This window comes from Haliotis rubra, unplaced genomic scaffold (genome assembly GCF_003918875.1).
Source record: "Haliotis rubra isolate DU_JTF1 unplaced genomic scaffold, ASM391887v1 Scf148, whole genome shotgun sequence".
NCBI lineage: Eukaryota > Metazoa > Mollusca > Gastropoda > Lepetellida > Haliotidae > Haliotis > Haliotis rubra.
The window spans coordinates 1,078,378-1,099,152 of NW_025765425.1; the positions used below are offsets into that span (position 1 = coordinate 1,078,378).

Here is a 20,775-nt window from a genome sequence, read left to right on the forward strand (position 1 = left end):
AAGGAATTCTACAGCAGCAGACGTCACAGCAGTTTCTGGTTGGCCTATCTCCTCTGCTCTGCAGTTTGTCACATATCACTGTTTTATATCCTTGGATAATAGTCCAACAAGGAACAACTTGTTTCTATTAGCATATTTACTGGTGCAGGAGAGTAAATATCCTGTTGGATGAAATTCTCCATATTCATTCATGGCTTCTACCTTTGGATAAAATTCCAACACTTCCGTTATCTTCCCCCCAGCCAGAGGAGGTGGCATGATAAACTATGTATTTATAATGAATTCCTCACGCTTTTCACGATATTTTCTGCCATGATATATTCTGCTTCTTGTTTTTTACAATGAAATCCTAACTGGCCAAAGATGCCCCTGAGTAGGTCAGGCAGTTCAGTTGGCGTCTGCTCGTGGGTTCATCTGCTCCCTGTGATACCACAGCCATCTTGAATTACCCTTTTCCTTCCTTGCATGTGAAGTTGTTTAATTTGCAAATTTGCTGCAATCCCTTGAAAAATAAACTTAAATGTTGGCGGACACGACACCTTACAGCAATTTTCCACTAAACATAAACAAACAGCTTAGGTTTTGACTGAAGGACCTGATCTAAGTGTGATAGTAATTTAAGATGTTTGGTAGAAAGGCTATGTTCACACCTATAGTTTGAGATCAAGAAATATTTAATTAGCAGCTTTTTGCTTTCAAGTATATTATGAAAGCTTATACAGAAAGTAAGGGAGGTTTCTACAAACCAGTTGCCATGTTAGAAATCAAAGCCTTACTTTGATGAATAAGAGCAGCAAAACCTGATCCACAGCCACAGAAATCTCTGATAAAAGCAAAGTCATTTGTAAGATTCCAAACACATAACTGCTGTACTACACAAACTCCCGAGAAGGTTTTAGACAAGTTAATTTGTCAGACAGTCAGAAAAAGAGGACTCTATTGACAAGTTTCTGACAAGTCAGACGGATTATCAAACAAAGGTTCCAACATCAAAAGTGTACTTCACAGTCCTAGCAACTGAAAGAATGGCCATTGTGAGCTTAAAAATGTGTTTGTTTTTTCTACAGATGAATGTATTGGTTTTCTCATAAAGGTGAAGAAGAAAATTCAGTGCATATCTTTGAACTGTTCTTGTGAAGTGATGTCTGCTTCAGGATGAATATGACTTCTGGTGGTGACCTGAACTTTTGATCTTGGGCAATGTTCTTGTTTCAGCAACCATATTGGAAGTAATTATACTTTGACCTCTCTCCATTTAGGCAGTAAAAGATTTAACTGGCATTACACTGTTTTATCTTCTGAATTTGCTTTTATTTCTTCACTGTTCAGCTTCATGTTTCATCAGTGTGAAGATTAGGAAATGATTTGTATCCAAAATATGTTGATGTCATTTAGTCATCTGATGTTTGAGAAGACATTTGGTTAAATGACAATGTTATTTTTTAAGTCGGGTTTCACTGTGATCGTTGAGAGTATTGCAGACAACATTCAAAATTGAAATTGTGATTCAGACCGTGTTGTCTTTTCTCTGCTTTCTTAATAAGTGACCTATAACTACAAAAGTAAATTCTTGTTCAGTAATCTTTTATTGATGTCATTGAGGTAATTAGCATGCAGTCCTATGTAAAAGTCTACAGAGCCAGTAATAAGGAAATTGGGAAGTGTATGTTTTTCCATCTATTGTCATTATTCTTCTGTAACACTGCTAGATCCATTATGGGACTCACTCACTCACTCACCTCGCTCACATGGGTACAATGTGTAAAGCCCATTTCAGGTGTCTTCTGGTGTGATGTACTTAGAGTATTGCTAAAAGCAGCGTAAAACCATACTCACTCACTCACTCACTCTTGTCGAGGTACCACTATCTACCAGCAGGTGGCGTTCGGAAGATCTGTGTTCATGAAGGAAACCAAGTGGGCATACTGTGTAGTAAAACCTTCATCCTTTGTGATACATATATGCTTTATTTTTCAAGAGGTTCCATTTGACAACCCATATTTTTTCAACATCCTTCTTTGTGGTAGGCCAGCGGGAAAGATTATAGGAGTTTACCCGGAAGGCGTCTGTTTTCAAGTGGTATGTGTTTCGGTGCTCTGCACATCTGCATCAGGGTGGATTTTCTAAGTTTGGAATCTTGGAGGAGGCAACATCTTGTCAGGTGGGAAGCTTACATCCCGTGACATCTTAGACACCAGACTTAATGCCACGGTTCTGTAGCAGGCTACGCTCACATCCAGACTCTTGTGAAGCTTTACTCAAACTTGTTTTCAAACAGTGTTTGGCAGACCTTTTGACATCCAACAAATTGTTTAAGCATGATGCAAAACGTGAATCACCATCTCTGGCAAGTTGTTGGGAAATCCCTTTCTCACTCAAGATCATGTTTATTAGAGTTGTTAGGAAATCACTTTCTTTCTTCACATGCTGATTGATGACTTAGAGTTTGTACAATTAATGATCTTTTAATACAAGAGTGTTTGTACTGTTTCCGAGTCCTTAATACTAGAGAGTTTATGACTCGTCTGTGTTTTGTCTGACATAGATGTATGTCATTCTGGTGTTTCCTACAAACTTCATCACTCCAGAAACACTGATTTGATTGTTTCCAAGTCAAAGATGGTTTGATCTGATACAGAAAGTAATGATTCCAAACATTTATGAGTGAACTATAGGAATTAAATATGGAAATAGGAATATAATGCAAAAAAGTCAAATCTGATAGATACATGAAATATTAATTTTGTGGCATCTCTTCTGAATCTTCTGCTATTTCTGCATGTCAATGGTTGACCTTGGCAATGACAATGATGACTTAGAGGTCACCTTGATGTTAACCCAAATATTACCAGTTCCGCAGATGCCCACTTGATCAAACCTATTCCAGGACTATTTATAAATATGCCATTCATCAGCTTTAACTTCATAATTCAGAGAGTCTCAAGAAAGGTCAGAGTTGACAAGAAGCCCGAACAGTGAAGGCGATTTTGAAGAAGACATATACAATATTCATGGCAATGATATTGAGATGTTTGATGTCTGTGAAATCCTCCATTTTGAACCATTAATTAGTTTAGTTTATGCCAAAGGTCATGTGGGTTATTTTGTGTGTACAACAAGATTGATATTGAGGATGAGATTAGCTTAGTTTATACAATGCAGCCGAAGCTGCTGTTGCCCTCATGGTACCCGTTCTGAAGGTAATTGTTACCATGCGATCTGTAGCTACCATCCCGAGATGACAGGTGAAGCGAGGCTGCATTGTATATTAGCATATTCTGACTTCAATTTCCATTAGTGCGACCCGGCAGAGCTGTCAGTATTAAAATCTGTTTCTGTTTTCACGTGTAAGGTTTGTTTGTTTACATGTAGACTTCCATTACCTGCTGTGTCTATAATGAGGCAGGTATGTTCAGTTGGTTGAATAGAATCAGCAGAGACACAGAAAACAGTTCAAGCAAATGGAAATAGATACAGAGGGAAGGATATTTGTGGGTGCTAGTAGCTTGTCATACTTTTAAGCTAATGAGTTTATCACATATGGTGAAATATGAAAAGAAAATGACATGCATTTATCATCCAAAGCTAGAGCTATATCCGGAAATATGGCTCAGTTGATATCAAGTAATATCTCCAAGGAGATGTTACTGCAGTGAAAATGCATAACAATGATTTATCATGATGTCACAAGGGGCGGTAGGGTAGCCTAGTGGTTTGAGCATTTGCTCATCACACCGAAGACCAGGGTTTGATTCCCCACATGGGTACAACGTGTGAACCTCATTTTCTGGTGTCCCCCGCCGTGATATTGTTGGAATATTGCTAAAAGTGGTGTAAAACCATACACACTCACTCACGATGTCACAATCAACCGAGATCATTTACTTCATTGATTGGTTACTTTTACCCAGGGGACACTGCTTATCACTGTCTGCAAGGTGAAGAATTCAAACAATAATTTCAGAAACCTCAGAGTATTTGAACTTCTATCGACTTGTGTTGATGTAACTGATCTCAAATGACATTCAGGTCGGATTCTCTGACTGAATGTAGATATAAATAAAAAACATCATAAATCATTGCAAGTGGATCAATACAAATCTGATTAATGTCATGAAACTCTTTCCTTACAATGAACCCACTGATTCAGAAACAAATAACGACTGATATTTATGGGCCACTATGTTTATAACCTGGTATTTACCGTCCTTAATCTGACCATTGCTGTTTACTGACAATATGGAATTGGTTTATGACTGACTAGTTCTATTTCTGTCTTACACTCCCTGTCATGGTGCTCCAGAGGGAATTCCCTTTGATTTTAGCTTATGTTTCTCCATGTTTCTTCTCACGAGCAACTACAGTGAGATCATCTCTTTGATATACCGAATAGGTTTTCTAATTTGGCTCAAGTTTAGGCTAACCACATTCACCGTGGAGCTGACAAATTGAATTTCCTCCACAATGAATAAAAAAACTACAAACCGCTCGGTCTTGGCTCGAGAAGTAGATGCCTTCAGAGAGAAGAAACCAAAGCAACAGTAATCGATGCGAAAAGTAGAATCCAGGACAATCTTGACAACCAATACCATGACCTCCAAATTAAATATATGCAAATATAGAACGCAAAGACTTATGCAGATCAAGTGTGTAGTACGGTTCACAGGCATTGAAAGTTTACATGACTGTTTTGCTGGGTTTAAGCAGACAGAAACGCATTATGTAAGTAAACATGTCTATGTATTCAAGCAATTGGGACGGTAATTGATTTATTCTGGCACTGCCATCACTTGTTCTGGCTACAAGGAGGCTGTCTGTAGGAAGTGCTGGATGTTTAGGTAGCTTCATGTACTCCTCTCATCCGTCATTACCACGTATCACCTGCTCCCAGCGTATGTCATTGATAGAAGACTCTCAGTGATTGACAAGGAATTTCAAAAACTCCTCACAAGACTTGGACTCCAGCCAAAGCATATCTTGTGGTCCTTCTATCTGGTATTGTCAGAAAACAAGAACTCATCCTCCGTATATCTGGTATTGTCAGAAAACAAGACTCCATGTTATTATATCTGGTATTGTCAGAAAACAAGACTACACGTTATTATATCTGGTATTGTCAGAAAACAAGACTCCACGTTCTAATATCTGGTATTGTCAGAAAACAAGAACTCCACTTCAGCATGTAATAAACGCCATGTTTAGGTGAGCCCGAGCATTGTGTTTTGACCTTTCCTCTTGTCTTACATATGGAAGTAATCCTGGATAAATATTTATGTTACAGAAAGGATAGGTGATTTCTGTGTACCTCTGAGGTTTGAACCTTTTAACCCATGTTCAGGGTCCCCTTGCACAAAGTGATTCCTGTGTCACGACGGTACCATAACTTCCTTACATTAATATGGACTTGGTTGTAGCAATGTGGTTGGTTTGAATGCCTGCAGGTCTTGGTTAGATTACTGACAGTCTGCAAAATATAAAAATGTAGACATATACTTAGCCTCTTTTTTATGCTGCTCTCTGTGAATAATTAGCAATTGATAAAGATTTTGGTGCTTAAATCAAATCCATTTTTGTATGGACTTTTCGATAGTTTGCAAAATATAAAAATGTGGACCAATGCTTAGTGTCTGAAAATATATAATTTGGTTAAAAACAAATAACATTTAAATTGAGGAGCAGAAGTGAGATGGGAGATGCAAAACCAGATTTCTGAATCTGAGGAAAGGCAAGATTGTTTTTTTTAGGTTTTTCCATGGTAGAAAGGGCTGGGCTGAAGTGAAAACAACCTGATTCAGGGTCTGTGGGACAGACCAAGCTGCCTGTTTTGGTCTGGCTTCATTTAATGAGTTTGGGGACAAAACAATCCAGCCTGTAGACATAGAACACCAGTCCCTGGTTTAGACTCCAAATGGCCCCCGAGGGATTCCTGGTCGGAACTGATTCCATGCAGTCGAGGCTGGTTGTGAGAGGTGATTGGGTTTGGATTGTACTGACTGACTGACTGAGTTTGGTTTTACGCCACTTTTAGCAATATTCCAGCAACATCACGGCGGGGGACACCAGAAATGGGCTTCACACATTGTGCCCATGTGGGGATTCGAACCCGGGTCTTCGGCGTGACAAGCCAACGCTTTAACCATTAGGCTACCCCACCGCCCCGGTTTGGATTGTATGATTGGGTGGTTAAATTGGACTGAGTGAGTGAGTTGGGTTTCATACCACTAACAGTATTTCAGTTATATCACAAGTCAGCTTAATGTGGGAGAAAACCCTGAAGGGATGCAGGTCTCGAATGTTTCCAACTCTAGTGAAATGGAGGAGCATAGGTATGGTTCCTCCATTCCAAGAAACACAATCTGCTCATGACTTAGACAGTTAGGTACCCATTCCCCCAAACTAAACTAAACTCAAAATCATCCACTGTCATTTAACTGAAACAGTTGGCACTCTCCTTCATATTGCCTGCTCTTCAATATATTGCTTCATGAATTGTCTTAAAAAGGGGACTACATGTGCATTGATGTGGCATGAATGTTTTAATCACAGATGATAAGAGACAAGAACTAAGGTCAAAGGTTCCTTTTCAAATCATAAGAATTGTGGGTACTGGCCCGAAATTTGGGAAACTCCAGGAAACTGATAGACCTGTGTTTCAAGGTTGCCCAAGAGGGCAGACTATGGTGAAAAAGCCTTCACTCTGTGTTCCAGGAGAACCCAAGTGATTCCAGGCATGATGGAAGGAGCCATTCTCACCCCTCCCTATCTGGTTCAGATAGGAACTATCCTTCTGCAGAAATCTTATTTCACCTTATCAGTCCCATGAGTGACAGCAGTAATTTAAATGTGTGACCAGCCTCTTTTTTATGCAGCTCTCAGTGGATAATTAGCAACTCTCCATTGATAAAGATTTTGGTGCTAAAATGAAATCCATTTTTGTATGGACTTTTTTGTCAGCATGTAAAATTGATACTCTTTTGATAGGTGAAAATGTAGGCAGTGACATTTTGGAGATAGAATCATAGTGCGCTATCGAACTTGGTCTTTGGAATGTTTGTTCAAGAGTAGGAAGTCAGTGCACATGTTCAATATTTCAAAATAAAAGATTAAATTACTGCTGTCTGTAAGAAAGGTTAAGCTTGATACAGTGAATGCTTAGCCTTCAGCACATGCTGGGGCAGAGGTTGCCATGTTGTCTTAGGCACCATAATTCACTCTGCAGAGTTGCTTCCCTTGGGCATGCAAGGAACCTATGACTAGCATAGGAACCTATGATGGGTCACCATTATTGGTTTGTTTTCACCATATCTTTGATTATGGGTTTTGACCAATACACCATGCCATACCATGCCTCACCCACAACCCAACAGTGGTAGTGGTCATTTTTTGTAACATGCCATGCCATGCCACACGTCAGTGGTAGTGGTCATTTTTGTAACATGCCATTCCACTCCATGCCATGCCACACCTTAGTGGTTGTGGTCATTTTTGTAACATGCCCCGGCCACTCCATGCCACTCCATGCCACACCATTCCACACATTATCACGCCACATGTCAGTGGTAGTGGTATCGTTTGTGACATGCCCCAGCCATGCCACGCAATGCTAGGCCATGCCAGGCTACACCATGCCATGCATCAGTAGTAGTGGTCATTTTTGTAACATGCCACTCCATGCCCTCAACGCCATGCCACACATCAGTGATAGTGATCATTTTTGTATATACACATATACTGACCAGCAATAAAAATGCAGCTCAGAATTCATGAAAATTAAACTTTTTGGGATTTGATACTTTAACACAATTGTTTTGATTTCTTGAATTGTGTTTCTTTTGCTGGTCAGTATACATTGTTTCTACTAAACTATCCTACACAGCCAGTTATAATCACTTCCATTCTTGTACACTTCACAAGAGGCATGCATCCTTGTGATATTATACAATACATCAAGACAGATATGTTTCACAACCACAACAGATCTTGTCTAAACATGGAAGGCCAAAGGCTACAAGACGTGATGTACAGTTTTTTAGTGAGTCTGAAGGGGCTGGGATTGTTTTTGTTGGGTGTGCTGTATGTTTGTTCTAGGGAACTATCAACGTTATCTTACAGCCATAAATGATTGATTAGGAAATAAGGACACTGCTGTTGACAACTTAAAAAACATGTACACTGTGTCAGGGAAAAAAAATATTCCATGACCCTTTTTCCCGAATTTCAAACTCGTAAAGATTTTAACTGTTGTCTCCTGGAACAATTTGTCTGAGATTGAGAAAAAAAGGAACAGATTAAATTTCTTAACAGTCAGTATTCCGAGACAAAATCTCAAATCACATAAAAAATTGTCAGGTTGGATTTCAAAATTGGAGAGAAAGAAATTCTTCACAAGCAGTAGATTTTGACACTTTTTAGATCATTGTCAGAGATATGATCTTTCTGGGGGAAATCTTTGGAGAACAAAGAAAGTGGAATTGTTTTTGACAGAACACTTCGTATGTTATTCAAGTCGAGGAATTTGGCCTCTACTTGTGCATATGACTTCATATTACTTTTGGTGTTACCTCCAGTTTAAAATTTAAAACCAAGGTAATACACGCTAAAACATACTGGGTGATGACGAATTTCAAAAATTCTCAATTCTGATTGATCAAACAGAAGTATGGAATTACAAGAACCATCTTTGACTGATGCTCTACCATGGTAGATGATAGGAATATAAAAGTAATACTTTCTTGAATATTAACGATAGGCATTATTAATTAATTATGTACAAATCATGCCTATAAAATGCAAATAACTTGACTTAAATGCACTCATTTCAACATTTGAAACTTCCTGTTGAGGTTGTTTCCAAGTTCACTTTAGTTGGCTTAAATTTACAGGTAACTCAGTTACATTGAAAAGTTGTTGAGTTGTGGCTTGCCGAATGTTAAACCTGCTTCAACAGGATGAGTCATACTAATTGACCAGACTTGATCTGTTCAGTTGTTGAATTCCCCTGAAATGCCAGGGAAGCTCCAGGTATTCACTACCAGCATCCAAGGGTCAACTTATAATGTCAAAATAACGATAGATGTATTTTATGTGGTTCAGGCACCATCACAAAATACATTACTAGCCACTCAACTGTAAGTATCTCAATTTGAGTTTGCAGACACCAGATGCCATCTCATTACCTCGTGTAAATATCGACCAACTTTATAATCGTGTGTGTGACCAAAACATGATGGAAGTATTTCATAGATATGGCTCTTTTTTCCTGAATTAGTGTTAATGATAAACATTTAAACAGGCAACACTCCACAGAAGACTGGTTATTTACAAATTATGTTTTGTGGTTATGGTGCGTATTTTGAATAATTCATGACCGCTGCTTCCAAATCACTTGAAAATTCTTCAAGATCTGTGCCAATGCCCAATACATCTTTTACCATCTGTGTTCTGAGAGAAGATGTTTGTGGCAATATTTCCTCATACCATCTCCTCCGTATCCCCCTCCTCCCAACGTGGAATAAATCACACCATTCTTGATTAACTCTAGGCTTTGTGTTGTGTTGCCCCCAAATACATACATCTCAAGACTTCCTTCAACAAATGAGATTTGATTATCCAACGGGGACTCGTAAACTTTCTCCATCTTTGCAGGGTGACAAAATTAAGGCAGCTTCATCTCCAACATATGCTAATGTCGTCTATGGCTGTCCCATTTGCCATTTGTGACCTTCCGATCACTGATTTTAATGGGGTATTTATATGTAGTTAGAGGCAGTCGTTAGACAAGTAGTATAATTCCATCACACTCATGCCCTTTTAGGATTCTGTCGAAATCAGCAGCCAAATTTTATTGACTTGGCCACAGGAAGGGGATGATTTGTTCTAATGAATGCATTTGAGTCGTACTCTCGCATAAAGATTCATGTTAAATTCAACATTTGATACCCAGACAATAACCTCGGGGCATTGTGTGAACTTTGGCAGAAAACAAAATCCTAATTGAAATAAGTGGCACAGATTTTTTGATATTTGTAATAACATTTGATAATAATGATATCTTCTATTATTCATGCTATATGTGTTATAACATCCCATCTGTGTGATACGCTCGCATCCAGGGATGATGGACAAGGTTAATGATGTGCGTGTGGGTGTGGCATAATGGCGTTAATTGTTTCTCTAAATACAACATCAGGATGTTGGATGGTAAAATAAAGATGGTAGTTACTGTCGTTGTTCTGATGATCAAATTTGATGAGAGGACTGACAGTTTAAAGCAGTACTGGTTGTTCTGACAAGGTTTGAAATAAGAAAAACTTATGGATGCAAAACCTACATAGACTTCCTCAACTAACAAACTAAAACCCTTTCCACATCCACAAGAAATCTCTGCCGAAAGGAGAGTAGTATAATTCTCACTACGTCATGATCATATGTTTAATGGGGCGGTGGGGTAGTCTAGTGGTTAAAGCGTTCGCTCGTCACGCCGAAGACCCGGGTTCGTATCCCCACATGGGTACAATGAGTGAAGCCCATTTCTGGTGTCCCCTGCCGTGATATTGCTGGAATTTTGCTAAAAGCGGCGTAAAACCAAACTCAGTCAGTCAGTCAGTCAGTCATATGTTTATGATTCATAATGAAACTGTGATGATAAAGTGTGCACAAACATGTGACCCTGGATGATCCTGGTTAGAAATGGTCTACAGCAGCCCACAATTGTCGTAAAAGGTGACTAACGGATCAGGTGGTCAGACTCGGGACTTTTTCTGCTTGTCATCATATCCCATTTTCATAGATCAGTTCTCCTGATATCAATCACTCAGATGTCGGTCCCAGACTTCCAGACTTCCAGACTGCCGACTTATAGCTGGAATATTGCTGAATGCTGCATTAAACAACTACCAAACAAACAAACTTTAAGTAACACTCACTTTGTTCATCTGCAGTTTGAAGAGAAGGAAAATATTGATACAAAACCAGTTCAAAACTGAATTGTGTGATTTATGAAGACTCGTGATGAGCATGGAGGCACTAAACACCCTTTGAGCTTTCAGCCCTTTCCAGACCAACCCGTTATGATCAGAGATGAGTTTTTTTATGTCGCAAAAATTACTTCTCGGAAGAGAGACCTTTTACAGCTAGCAAGCAATGGACAAATTATAATGGCCTCAGAACATTAATAGTGATGTGATTGCTGTTGTTGGTTGGAGGTACTGTTTCCCTTTACTGTTATCTATCTGTGTATCAGGGATGGTTATCTCATCATAAGGAAAATTAAACAAGAAATCTGATTGTGTTAAGTGTTGTGAGACAAATGTGTGAGGAATAAACCAGTTTAATGTCGGAGGAGGTTTTCACATCTGTGAGTTGTACTGTTTGTTCTAGACTAATGCTTTGTCTCCGAATATATAATTTTAATTGTAACAAATAAACCCATTTGAATTGAAAAGGAGCCAAGGCAGACCAGAGATTCAGGACCCTGATTCCCTGAATCTGGGTAAATCTAGACTTGCTTCATTTAGGGCTTTTGAAGAAAGGTTTGGGTGGAAGAGAAAATAATGTGGCTCGCTGATGTTGAGACTGTCCACAAGCGGCCATCACTGATAGACTAGATTAATGTTTAGTCTCTGAAAATCTATAATTTTGAAAGAAACAAGCAACTACATTAAAGTTAAAAAGGATCCCCAGTGGAATGGATGACTGAGAACCAGTGTAAAAAATATGTTTTTAAATCTAAATCTTTATTTAGGGCTATAGCATGGCACTGAGGCTGGGTGGAAGGGAACACGATGTGGTTCAGGAACTGCGGACCAGACTACTGCTTGATTGGTTCCTCACCATGGCTATCTGTTTTCTGTAGTACCAAATACACATTAGATGCGCACATGTGATAAATGAGTTTTTGAAACCTAATGCAAACCAATTTAAGTGCACCTGATCTCGAAGAAGGACATGATCTATGTTAAGTGGTGTATATAATGGGTTTGTTGAATTCTGCAATTTCACTTGTAAAAAAAGACGATTATTTTTGTTGAGATTATGACCTAAAATATTATTCCTAATAAAAAATGTATTTTAGGAAAATAGATTTTTGAATTGAGTTTACAGATGTTCTTGTAACTAAATGAAAAGTTAGTGAAAGAATAAAGTGTAAAAAATCCAAAGTCTCATTATCCGACAGGAAGTTGATAGAAACTTTCTACAAGCCTGAATCTCACATGTAATACAGTTTCTCTGTAGGGTATTTATTTTTTGCGCTTAGTTATTTTTGAGTAATAACAATGTTCAAAGCCTTATACAATCTATCTCTCAATGAGACATTGATCTTGGGAGATTAATTTCATGCCCTTGAGCACTAGCTTTCAACAATGCGCTGTTGAGTTGAACATGTACACATTAAAACTCCCGGTTCGCACGCTGGCACTTTCACAGTATTGATTTTGTGATCAGATGCGTATATTTGAGGCACAACTCCGGTCGAGGGTCTGATTCTTTATTGATTCTTGAAGCGCTGCCATTGTTGCCAAAGAATTGCGGTGAAGTTGGTTTCTCAGAGTAAGTAATACTGCTCAGGTTGGAGGAACTACATCACAGGGAAAAAGCATGGCATGTCTTCAAGTCCAACTTAATGTGATTTGAACCTGCATCAGACCAGTTCCAGGCTGTGAGGGATTTAAAGAATGTAAGACATAATGGTTGAATGTTCCAAACAGAAACTACCCATGAAAACTAAACTCACTCACTCACTCCAAACAGAAACTGTGTAACATAACCTGGGGATATTGAAAATAAAATATACTTTTGGACCGAGTATACCCTCTACACCAATCTATGGAACATGTACATCAAACTTTATTCTTGGAACAAGCCTTCAGTTTCTTAACTTGAAGAATTGTTAGCATTCAAAATGTTGAACAGCTTGTCACTCTGGTATATTTCTCTATACAGCTAACACATTAAGAAAACGTTTAGTATTAGCCTTTTCAGATAGTTCTCCTTATATCTCAATCATGACTATCACATCTCTGGTGTGTTAGCAGGGGCGTAGCTACCATTATAAAACGAATCCTGGGATTACACATGATTTTTGTTATGAAAGTTGGGCAAGCCCTCATTACTATCCAAACATAAAGCTTGCAACCTATCGGGCTTACACGGAAAAACTGGCATGCTACACGCCTGGTTAGGCATTACTCCTAACAATTATTGTTAACCACTGATAAAATCTTAAATTTAAGGATAATGAAGAATTGAATTGGATGTATAACATAGACAACAACCTTTCCAAGTATTGTAACTGGATGGAAGGTTATTAAATGTCCCATATAGCTTGCATGGACTTAACGATCTGTAAAGAGGTTTCATGCATGTTTCAGACTTTCAAACTATGTAAACAAAAGTGACTGTTTCCATAAACACAAGAAATCAATGTTGAAAGCAGTGTCCACATGCATGAGTGTTCAATTCTGGCTATATCATAAACAAACACCTGGTGTCATCACTATTTGATAACTATACATGAACAGCATGCTCATGATAAAGTTTGAATTAAACAATAAACCTTTTTCGGAATATCAAAAGGATTTTGTCCTTATTTCTCTTATGAATCTCCATCCGACAGGGAGAATGGTAGGTGTAAATAAATGTGTTTGAAATACTCATAGATTCTTAATGATCATAGAATATGATGCATGCATCCTCACGTTTGACCTCCAAACTTCCTTGGTGATAAAGAATGTAATGAATATTTCCCTGTTTGTTCCAAGACCATCAGACCAATGTTTTCTCACACAAATCTCAGTATCTGGAGATACTTTCCCTGACTGACAGTGAGTAATCAGTACTACCACAGCACTAATCACTGCTGTAATCACCTCCAACCATATTAACATGAAAAGAACTTTTGAGAAAATGATGGTACTTGTCTGAAGAACTTCCTCCAAACATGTCCAAGAGCCTGAATGCCCAGTCAAAGACTGCCAGGAATATTGGTAGCTGCACAAAGACATGTTTTGGTCCCTTGGGGACGGTCATAACATCAAAGCAAAAACAGCTTGTCCAACTTCCCTAATGTCATGGTTTGGACATTTCTTCCAACAGCCATAGCTTCTTGTGACTCAGGATGGCTTCACTAATGAATGCTGGCGTGATTGCTTTGGACAGAAGCTCAGGTTGAAAGGTGTAAGCCGGTTGTTGCATCAATAGCACACGACATTAATGGGGTTCTTTAGCGTTAGAGGATGGAAATTACTGCTGCAGGTGGTAGTTTCTGGACCTTATTTCGGAAGAGTCTCAAGAATGTCCTGTACCGAAGACAGTAAGTAATGAAAGGATGTCAGGAGATGAGGGTGTGCTGTCTAGTTCGGAGTACCGTCTGGTTTTGACAGTTTTGAATGATGGTATTCACTACACTGTTATCACAATCTGGGCTCTCCTTGTCGACAGACGGGACAAACGAAATAAGTAACTGATTGTAAGGAACTTATAAAAATAAAACGAACACTCCTCTATTACATGTGTAGCGTCATTCAGCAATGATTGTTTGAGTTGAACACAAGAAAGAAGTGAGCAAGTTTGTAAGCTTGGTTTCACGCCTTCAACACTATTGGGTCAGCTTGATGGCAAACTAGGATTCAAACTCAGAAACACTGGTTGACACTTCTGCACAGAAGCTACCTGTCCCCTACAAGATAGACAAGGCATTGTCGGAACTGCACATTCTAACAAGCATATCTTCATATGAAAATAATGCAAACTTTTGTGCCTCAAGGGCATTGTATGAAGTCCTGAATTATTAAATAATTTTGCATGCTGGCTGCTTCGTATTACTTCAGTCATGAAATATGCACAGGCTTAGGAAAAATAGATTGCCCCGCTGCCATGTCTGTGGTTGTCCCAGGTCTGGGGTTGTCATCCTATAAAGTTGATAGCCTCCATTACACTGTAGTCAGCACTACAGATACAGTTCAAAGGCAGTCATCACTTGGCAACACCCTCGTCTTCGTTTTAGGAGTGAATTAAAATGTTCTCGTATTCCATTTGTGAGTTTCCTGTCTCACATTTGTAGTTCATCATTTATGTTGACCTCTTGAGTTTGTGATGGCAGTTGGTGTGTATTGTTAGCTTTTTTCCTTTTTTTCAAAAGGATTTGTTCCACTTATTTATGGTATGTGCACATCAAACGTTCAAAACCACATTAACCTACTCACCCATGTTCTGTGATCAGCTAACAGCAAGATTCTGAAATATTTTCCTTTTGCTTATTGCTATTGAAAACTAGCTATTTCTTTGCTATTGAAAACAGATTTCTTACTTTGGGCAAACTATAAACACATGTATAGTATTGTCCATACTTCAATGAAATACAAGATATTGAATGTATTGCTTGAGCACGGGATAAACCCATTAATGGAAATATTCCTTTGATAAAGAGATTCCAGGCTAGAAATGGTCACCAGTCTATGTAGTTCATCACTTGAGATCAAGTGGATGAGGTAGTCACTGACCTGGTTGACCTTTTGTAACCAAATGCTCACAATGTCTATCACTGGTTTGTGTGGTCTGTATACAAGCACCTGTCATATCACTGGTTTGTGTGGTCTGTATACAAGCACCTGTCATATCACTGGTTTGTGTGGTCTGTATACAAGCACCTGTCATATCACTGGTTTGTGTGGTCTGTATACAAGCACCTGTCATATCACTGGTTTGTGTGGTCTGCACCAAGCACCTGTCATATCACTGGTTTGTGTGGTCTGTATACAAGCACCTGTCATATCACTGGTTTGTGTGGTCTGTATACAAGCACCTGTCATATCACTGGTTTGTGTGGTCTGTATACAAGCACCTGTCATATCACTGGTTTGTGTGGTCTGTATACAAGCACCTGTCATATCACTGGTTTGTGTGGTCTGTATACAAGCACCTGTCATATCACTGGTTTGTGTGGTCTGTATACAAGCACCTGTCATATCACTGGTTTGTGTGGTCTGTATACAAGCACCTGTCATATCACTGGTTTGTGTGGTCTGTATACAAGCACCTGTCATATCACTGGTTTGTGTGGTCTGTATACAAGCACCTGTCATATCACTGGTTTGTGTGGTCTGTATACAAGGTCATATCACTGGTTTGTGTGGTCTGTATACAAGCACCTGTCATATCACTGGTTTGTGTGGTCTGTATACAAGCACCTCATATCACTGGTTTGTGTGGTCTGTATACAAGCACCTGTCATCACTGGTTTGTGTGGTCTGTATACAAGCGTCTGTCATATCACTGGTTTGTGTGGTCTGTATACAAGCACCTGTTATATCACTGGACTGCCATTGAGTGACTCATACAACAAACAAAAATAAATTGATTTCTTTTATTATGTTTGCAAAAGGTGAGACATTGGCCTGGGTACTGCAACTGGCAATGGGATACTATTTATGTTGCAATTTGAGCGTGTCAACATTGTGAAAAAATATACTCATCACAAATAAAAATCCGGTCAGCTTGAAAATCAAATTGTTACTCCCTAGTTAAGTTGGATGGACAGAGTTCTCATTTCACTCGTGTCCCCATGAACCTCCATCCTACCCCTAAACTCCTTCAGCAGACCCACCCACCTTGCATGTAGGGATCAGAGGTAACCCTACACGTTCAGGTTCAGGGACAACAAATGCTGTCATTTTCATGCCCCACCGAAGTCATGTCATTGATATACTCCAGCACAATGGCCTTCTTGCAACCTGAGCCAAATTTGACAAAACCTTACCTATTAAACGTTGGCGACATGTAGGCTTAGTTGGCCCAAGGGGAGATAATTCAATACTTAACACTGTTTGATAATGATACATGAATTGACTGTCATGATTGTGTATATTGTTATCACCGGTATGACAGTAAATATTTCATCATTATATACCGGGTGGGTGTGAGTTACGGCCTTTGGGAAAACAAATTAATGGAGGGGTACTGAGAACACTGATGGAAAATTAGATACCAGGCGAGACTGAGAACTAACAGTGTGAGACTATACTTTAAGAAATACAGGTTCACATATCACTGCTCCTTTGGGCATTTAGACCAAATTATGGATGTTTATCCACATACAGTGTAAACATTTTAGAAACGATGAGTCTTTAAGACAGGGTGAGACTATACTTTAAGAAATACAAGTTCACATATCACTGCTCCTTTGGGCATTTAGACCAAATTATGGATGTTTATCCACATACAGTGTAAACATTTTAGAAACGATGAGTCTTTAAGACAGGGTGAGACTATACTTTAAAAAATACAGATTCACATATCACTGCTCCTTTGGGCATTTAGACCGAATAATGGATGTTTATCCACATACAGTGTAAACATTTTAGAAACGATCAGTCTATAAGACAGGGTGTATGTCATAAAGGCGGTATTTAAGTAATGATCCATACTAGCTTTGTTACAATGCTTGTACAACATCATGGCTTTGAACTTGTGTGATGAGAAAACATATTAGTGAGAGCTATCTGGAGCGTACACTGTCTTATATGTAAAACAAAGTTTGTGTTTGTAGGAAATAATAGCTTTGTATGAACTAGCTGCTGCCATAAAACATGATGCAATTTTGATGATGGTGCTGAAGTTCTGTTAATGTTACAGCCATTAACGTCGAACCTGTTGTTTCAGTGCAGTGCGCTCATGCGTTAAAAGATCTGAGGAAGCAATTGACAATATACTGTACCTGTACACTATAGCGAGAACATGGTTTGTTTGTTCGTTTGTTGTTTAAGGCCACAGTCTGTAATATCCTCTCTCTGTGATGGCTGTCTGTAAATAGTCACGGCTGGACCAGACAATCCAGTGACTGACATCATGAGCATCAATTTGGCATATCAATAGTTAGTCTTTGATACAAAATAATCCTAAATTTGTCTTTTATATTTTCAGGATACGTACAGAAAGAAAAGGCGGAGCCTGGTGTCCAACATTAGCCATTACCAAAGATGTTTACGAGTACTTGCAGATTGACCTTGGAAAACTCATGGTCATTACTATGGTGGAAACACAGGGTCGATTTGGAAATGGAAAGGTAAGTCACATATCATTTGCCCATCAACATACACAAGGCATTAGTTGTCATACACTTTACAACTTTCACAGATATGCTAAGATTAATGTCACTGAATTTTGTTCGAGCTATAGATATATGGATGCGTTTCTCTGAGATAGTTCTCCAACTTCAGACTCCATCCAAATGTCTCCTTGGTCTAATGGACCAAAACAACAAACACTTACAAACATAAACTGACACACATACAATGTTGTCATTTTATGTTGCACGCTATCCAAAGATTCTTCTTTGTTCATTCATACAGATTTGTTTCATACTGCCTAACATGGGTACAATGTGTGGGGATGGTAGGGTAGCCTAGTGGTTAAAGCGTTCGCTCGTCACGCCCGAAGACCCAGGTTCGATTCCCCACATGGGTACAATGTGTGAAGCCCATTTCTGGTGTCCCTCATCGTGATTTTGCTGGATTGTTGCTAAAAGCTGCGTAAAACTAGACTCACTCACCCACTCACTACAATGTGTGCCCATTTCTGGTGTCTCTCGTCATGATATTGCTGGAATATTGCTAAAAGCGGTGTAAAACTATACTCAATAACTCACTCACTACAATGTGTGAGGCCCATTTCTGGTGTCCCTCGTCATGATATTGCTGGAATATTGCTAAAAGCGGCGTAAATCTGAACTCATTCACTCAGTTGTTTCATGCTAACTGGCAGATGGTAGAAGGTATAGGACTCCCAAGGGAGTCAGTCCCACCCCAGTGCCACACCTGGTCAATTCCCCGTGCAGTTCTGACAAGCCATAGACTTCAACAACTGGACCTGGATTGATCCTGAGTGCCAAATACACTTCTTGTAGGAAAATAAATATGTGTGCACCATTGCCGTTCTCAATGGCTCATTAATTATAAAGAAGAGATGATTCAAGATTCATCCACCTTACAGGAAAGTTCATTTCTGTGATGGTAACGCAGTTTGAGAAAAACTGATTACGACAAATGAATTTTCTTTTTCTTCATTAATCCTGGTGTATGAGGTGCAGGAGAGGCCACTCTTTGCTTGGCATTGATCTTCCAGAGCCTCATGGGTGACGCTGAGATCAAAGGTTGCTGCTGTTGTAATTAAGGAGGTGAAATCTTGTTGTTTTCTTGGTCTAACTACTCTCAGGAGCAAACTAATAGACATCTCTTGTACCTCGCAAAGCTGGGGCTGTTTCCTTACGATCAGGCCATGTTAGAATTATTGGACTTTTGGTCTTGAGTGTCTAGGTATTGACATTTCTGTCAACTGGCCTAATCCTTTGAAGTGCGGTGATAGTTGATGGAAGGTCAAGTGATGTAGGATTACCTCCCCTTGATGGAACTCTTCTCTGCAGGGAATATGTGGTCATCTCAAGAGATGGAACTGATGCTCTTCCAAAGAACATATGCTTCATCTTGAAATCTAACTTGCTCCTTGGGCATGTTTATTAATGTACAAAGCATCCTTGTCAGAGATGCAGAAGGCCATGACGGACCTCTTCAACTTAACTTGTAAAACAAGTATTAACCTGTAAATCTTGAAGTCAGTATTTTACAACATAAAAACTACGTTTGTGGGGGTATTAAAATGGAGTCGTCCTCCAGATCCGATCGTCCGTGCACATTTGTCTTTTCCCGAGCAGAACTTCAATTTCTTCACCAAACTTGGCACATAGCTAGAACTGGTGCCCTGAATAAAATATTTTTGTGGCAAAAGTTCTTTGAACCGTTCAATATGTCAGTATTTAATTCCTTACAACATAATCATAAAGACATAATTATGAAGAGTATTTTGTAGCGGGGATATTGATGACTTTGTCTTTTTTATTTCAGTGTTTGCTTTTTTTCTCTCAATAGCTTTGCTTTTATTTTGCTGAGATTTAACAAAAGGAAGAGCCATGCTTCTGATCATTATGATTTCAATAAATCTGTCAATCAATATATCTTTCAGTAAATCAAAACAGATGTCTTCCTATGCTGAATATATGTTGCAAAATTACCAAGATCTTTATTGTTACATTTCTTTTAAAGTTGAAGAAAAACTGATGGACAAAAGGAAGGATGGAAATTAACAATGTTCTTATATCGCTCCGAGGTCACGGTAAAGACGTGATCTATTGTTCATAATCACCATAGGAAATAGGTAGCAGCACACAGTCAGGGTAAATCAATGGCACCTACAGAGTTCTCTGCCCTTGCTCTCGTGGACTTACCTTCCCCTCGAATCCGGATCTTCGATCAATTCCACGTCTTCCGTTTTCATCTGTGCAATATTGACCCGAGCCTGTCAGTGTCATTAAGCCCTACCTTAGGCCGATATCGATTCAAGCCAGTAATTGCTTCTCCAATGCAGGCAGACAATGCAGCACCAACGGCTGCCATTCCGATACTTTCAGCGTGCCTGCAAATTGGATCAACTCGGTGTTGAAAATATTTTTGCAAAGATGTCCATAATAATTTCATTCAACAATTTAAAACCTTTGTTTCATTATGGATCATAGTATAATATTTTCCCATTTCAGTATTTGTGTAGTTCATACGTTTGTTTGCTTTTTGTGAAAAGAAAGATGAACACTCTTCATAAGTCATATTACTGCCGTATGAAGATGGTATGTTAAATTAAACAGTAATTATATAAAGAGTATCAGCGTGAGCTGTCTGGGTTTAAATTGGCCAGCATGCGAGACAAAAGAAAATCTTCCCAAATTACAGG

The 20,775-nt window shown here is 39.0% G+C and overlaps 1 protein-coding gene across 1 annotated transcript in view; it reads left to right on the forward strand.

Moving 5' to 3' along the window:
- The window catches only part of LOC124269823 (discoidin domain-containing receptor 2-like), a 238,426-nt gene that overhangs the window by 167,617 nt on the left and 50,034 nt on the right, over positions 1–20,775 (forward strand). Inside the window, exon 4 of the mRNA XM_046704856.1 lies at positions 17,920–18,061. Within this exon, the coding sequence (XP_046560812.1) occupies positions 17,920–18,061 (142 nt within the window). The remainder of the gene's footprint in view (positions 1–17,919; positions 18,062–20,775) is intronic.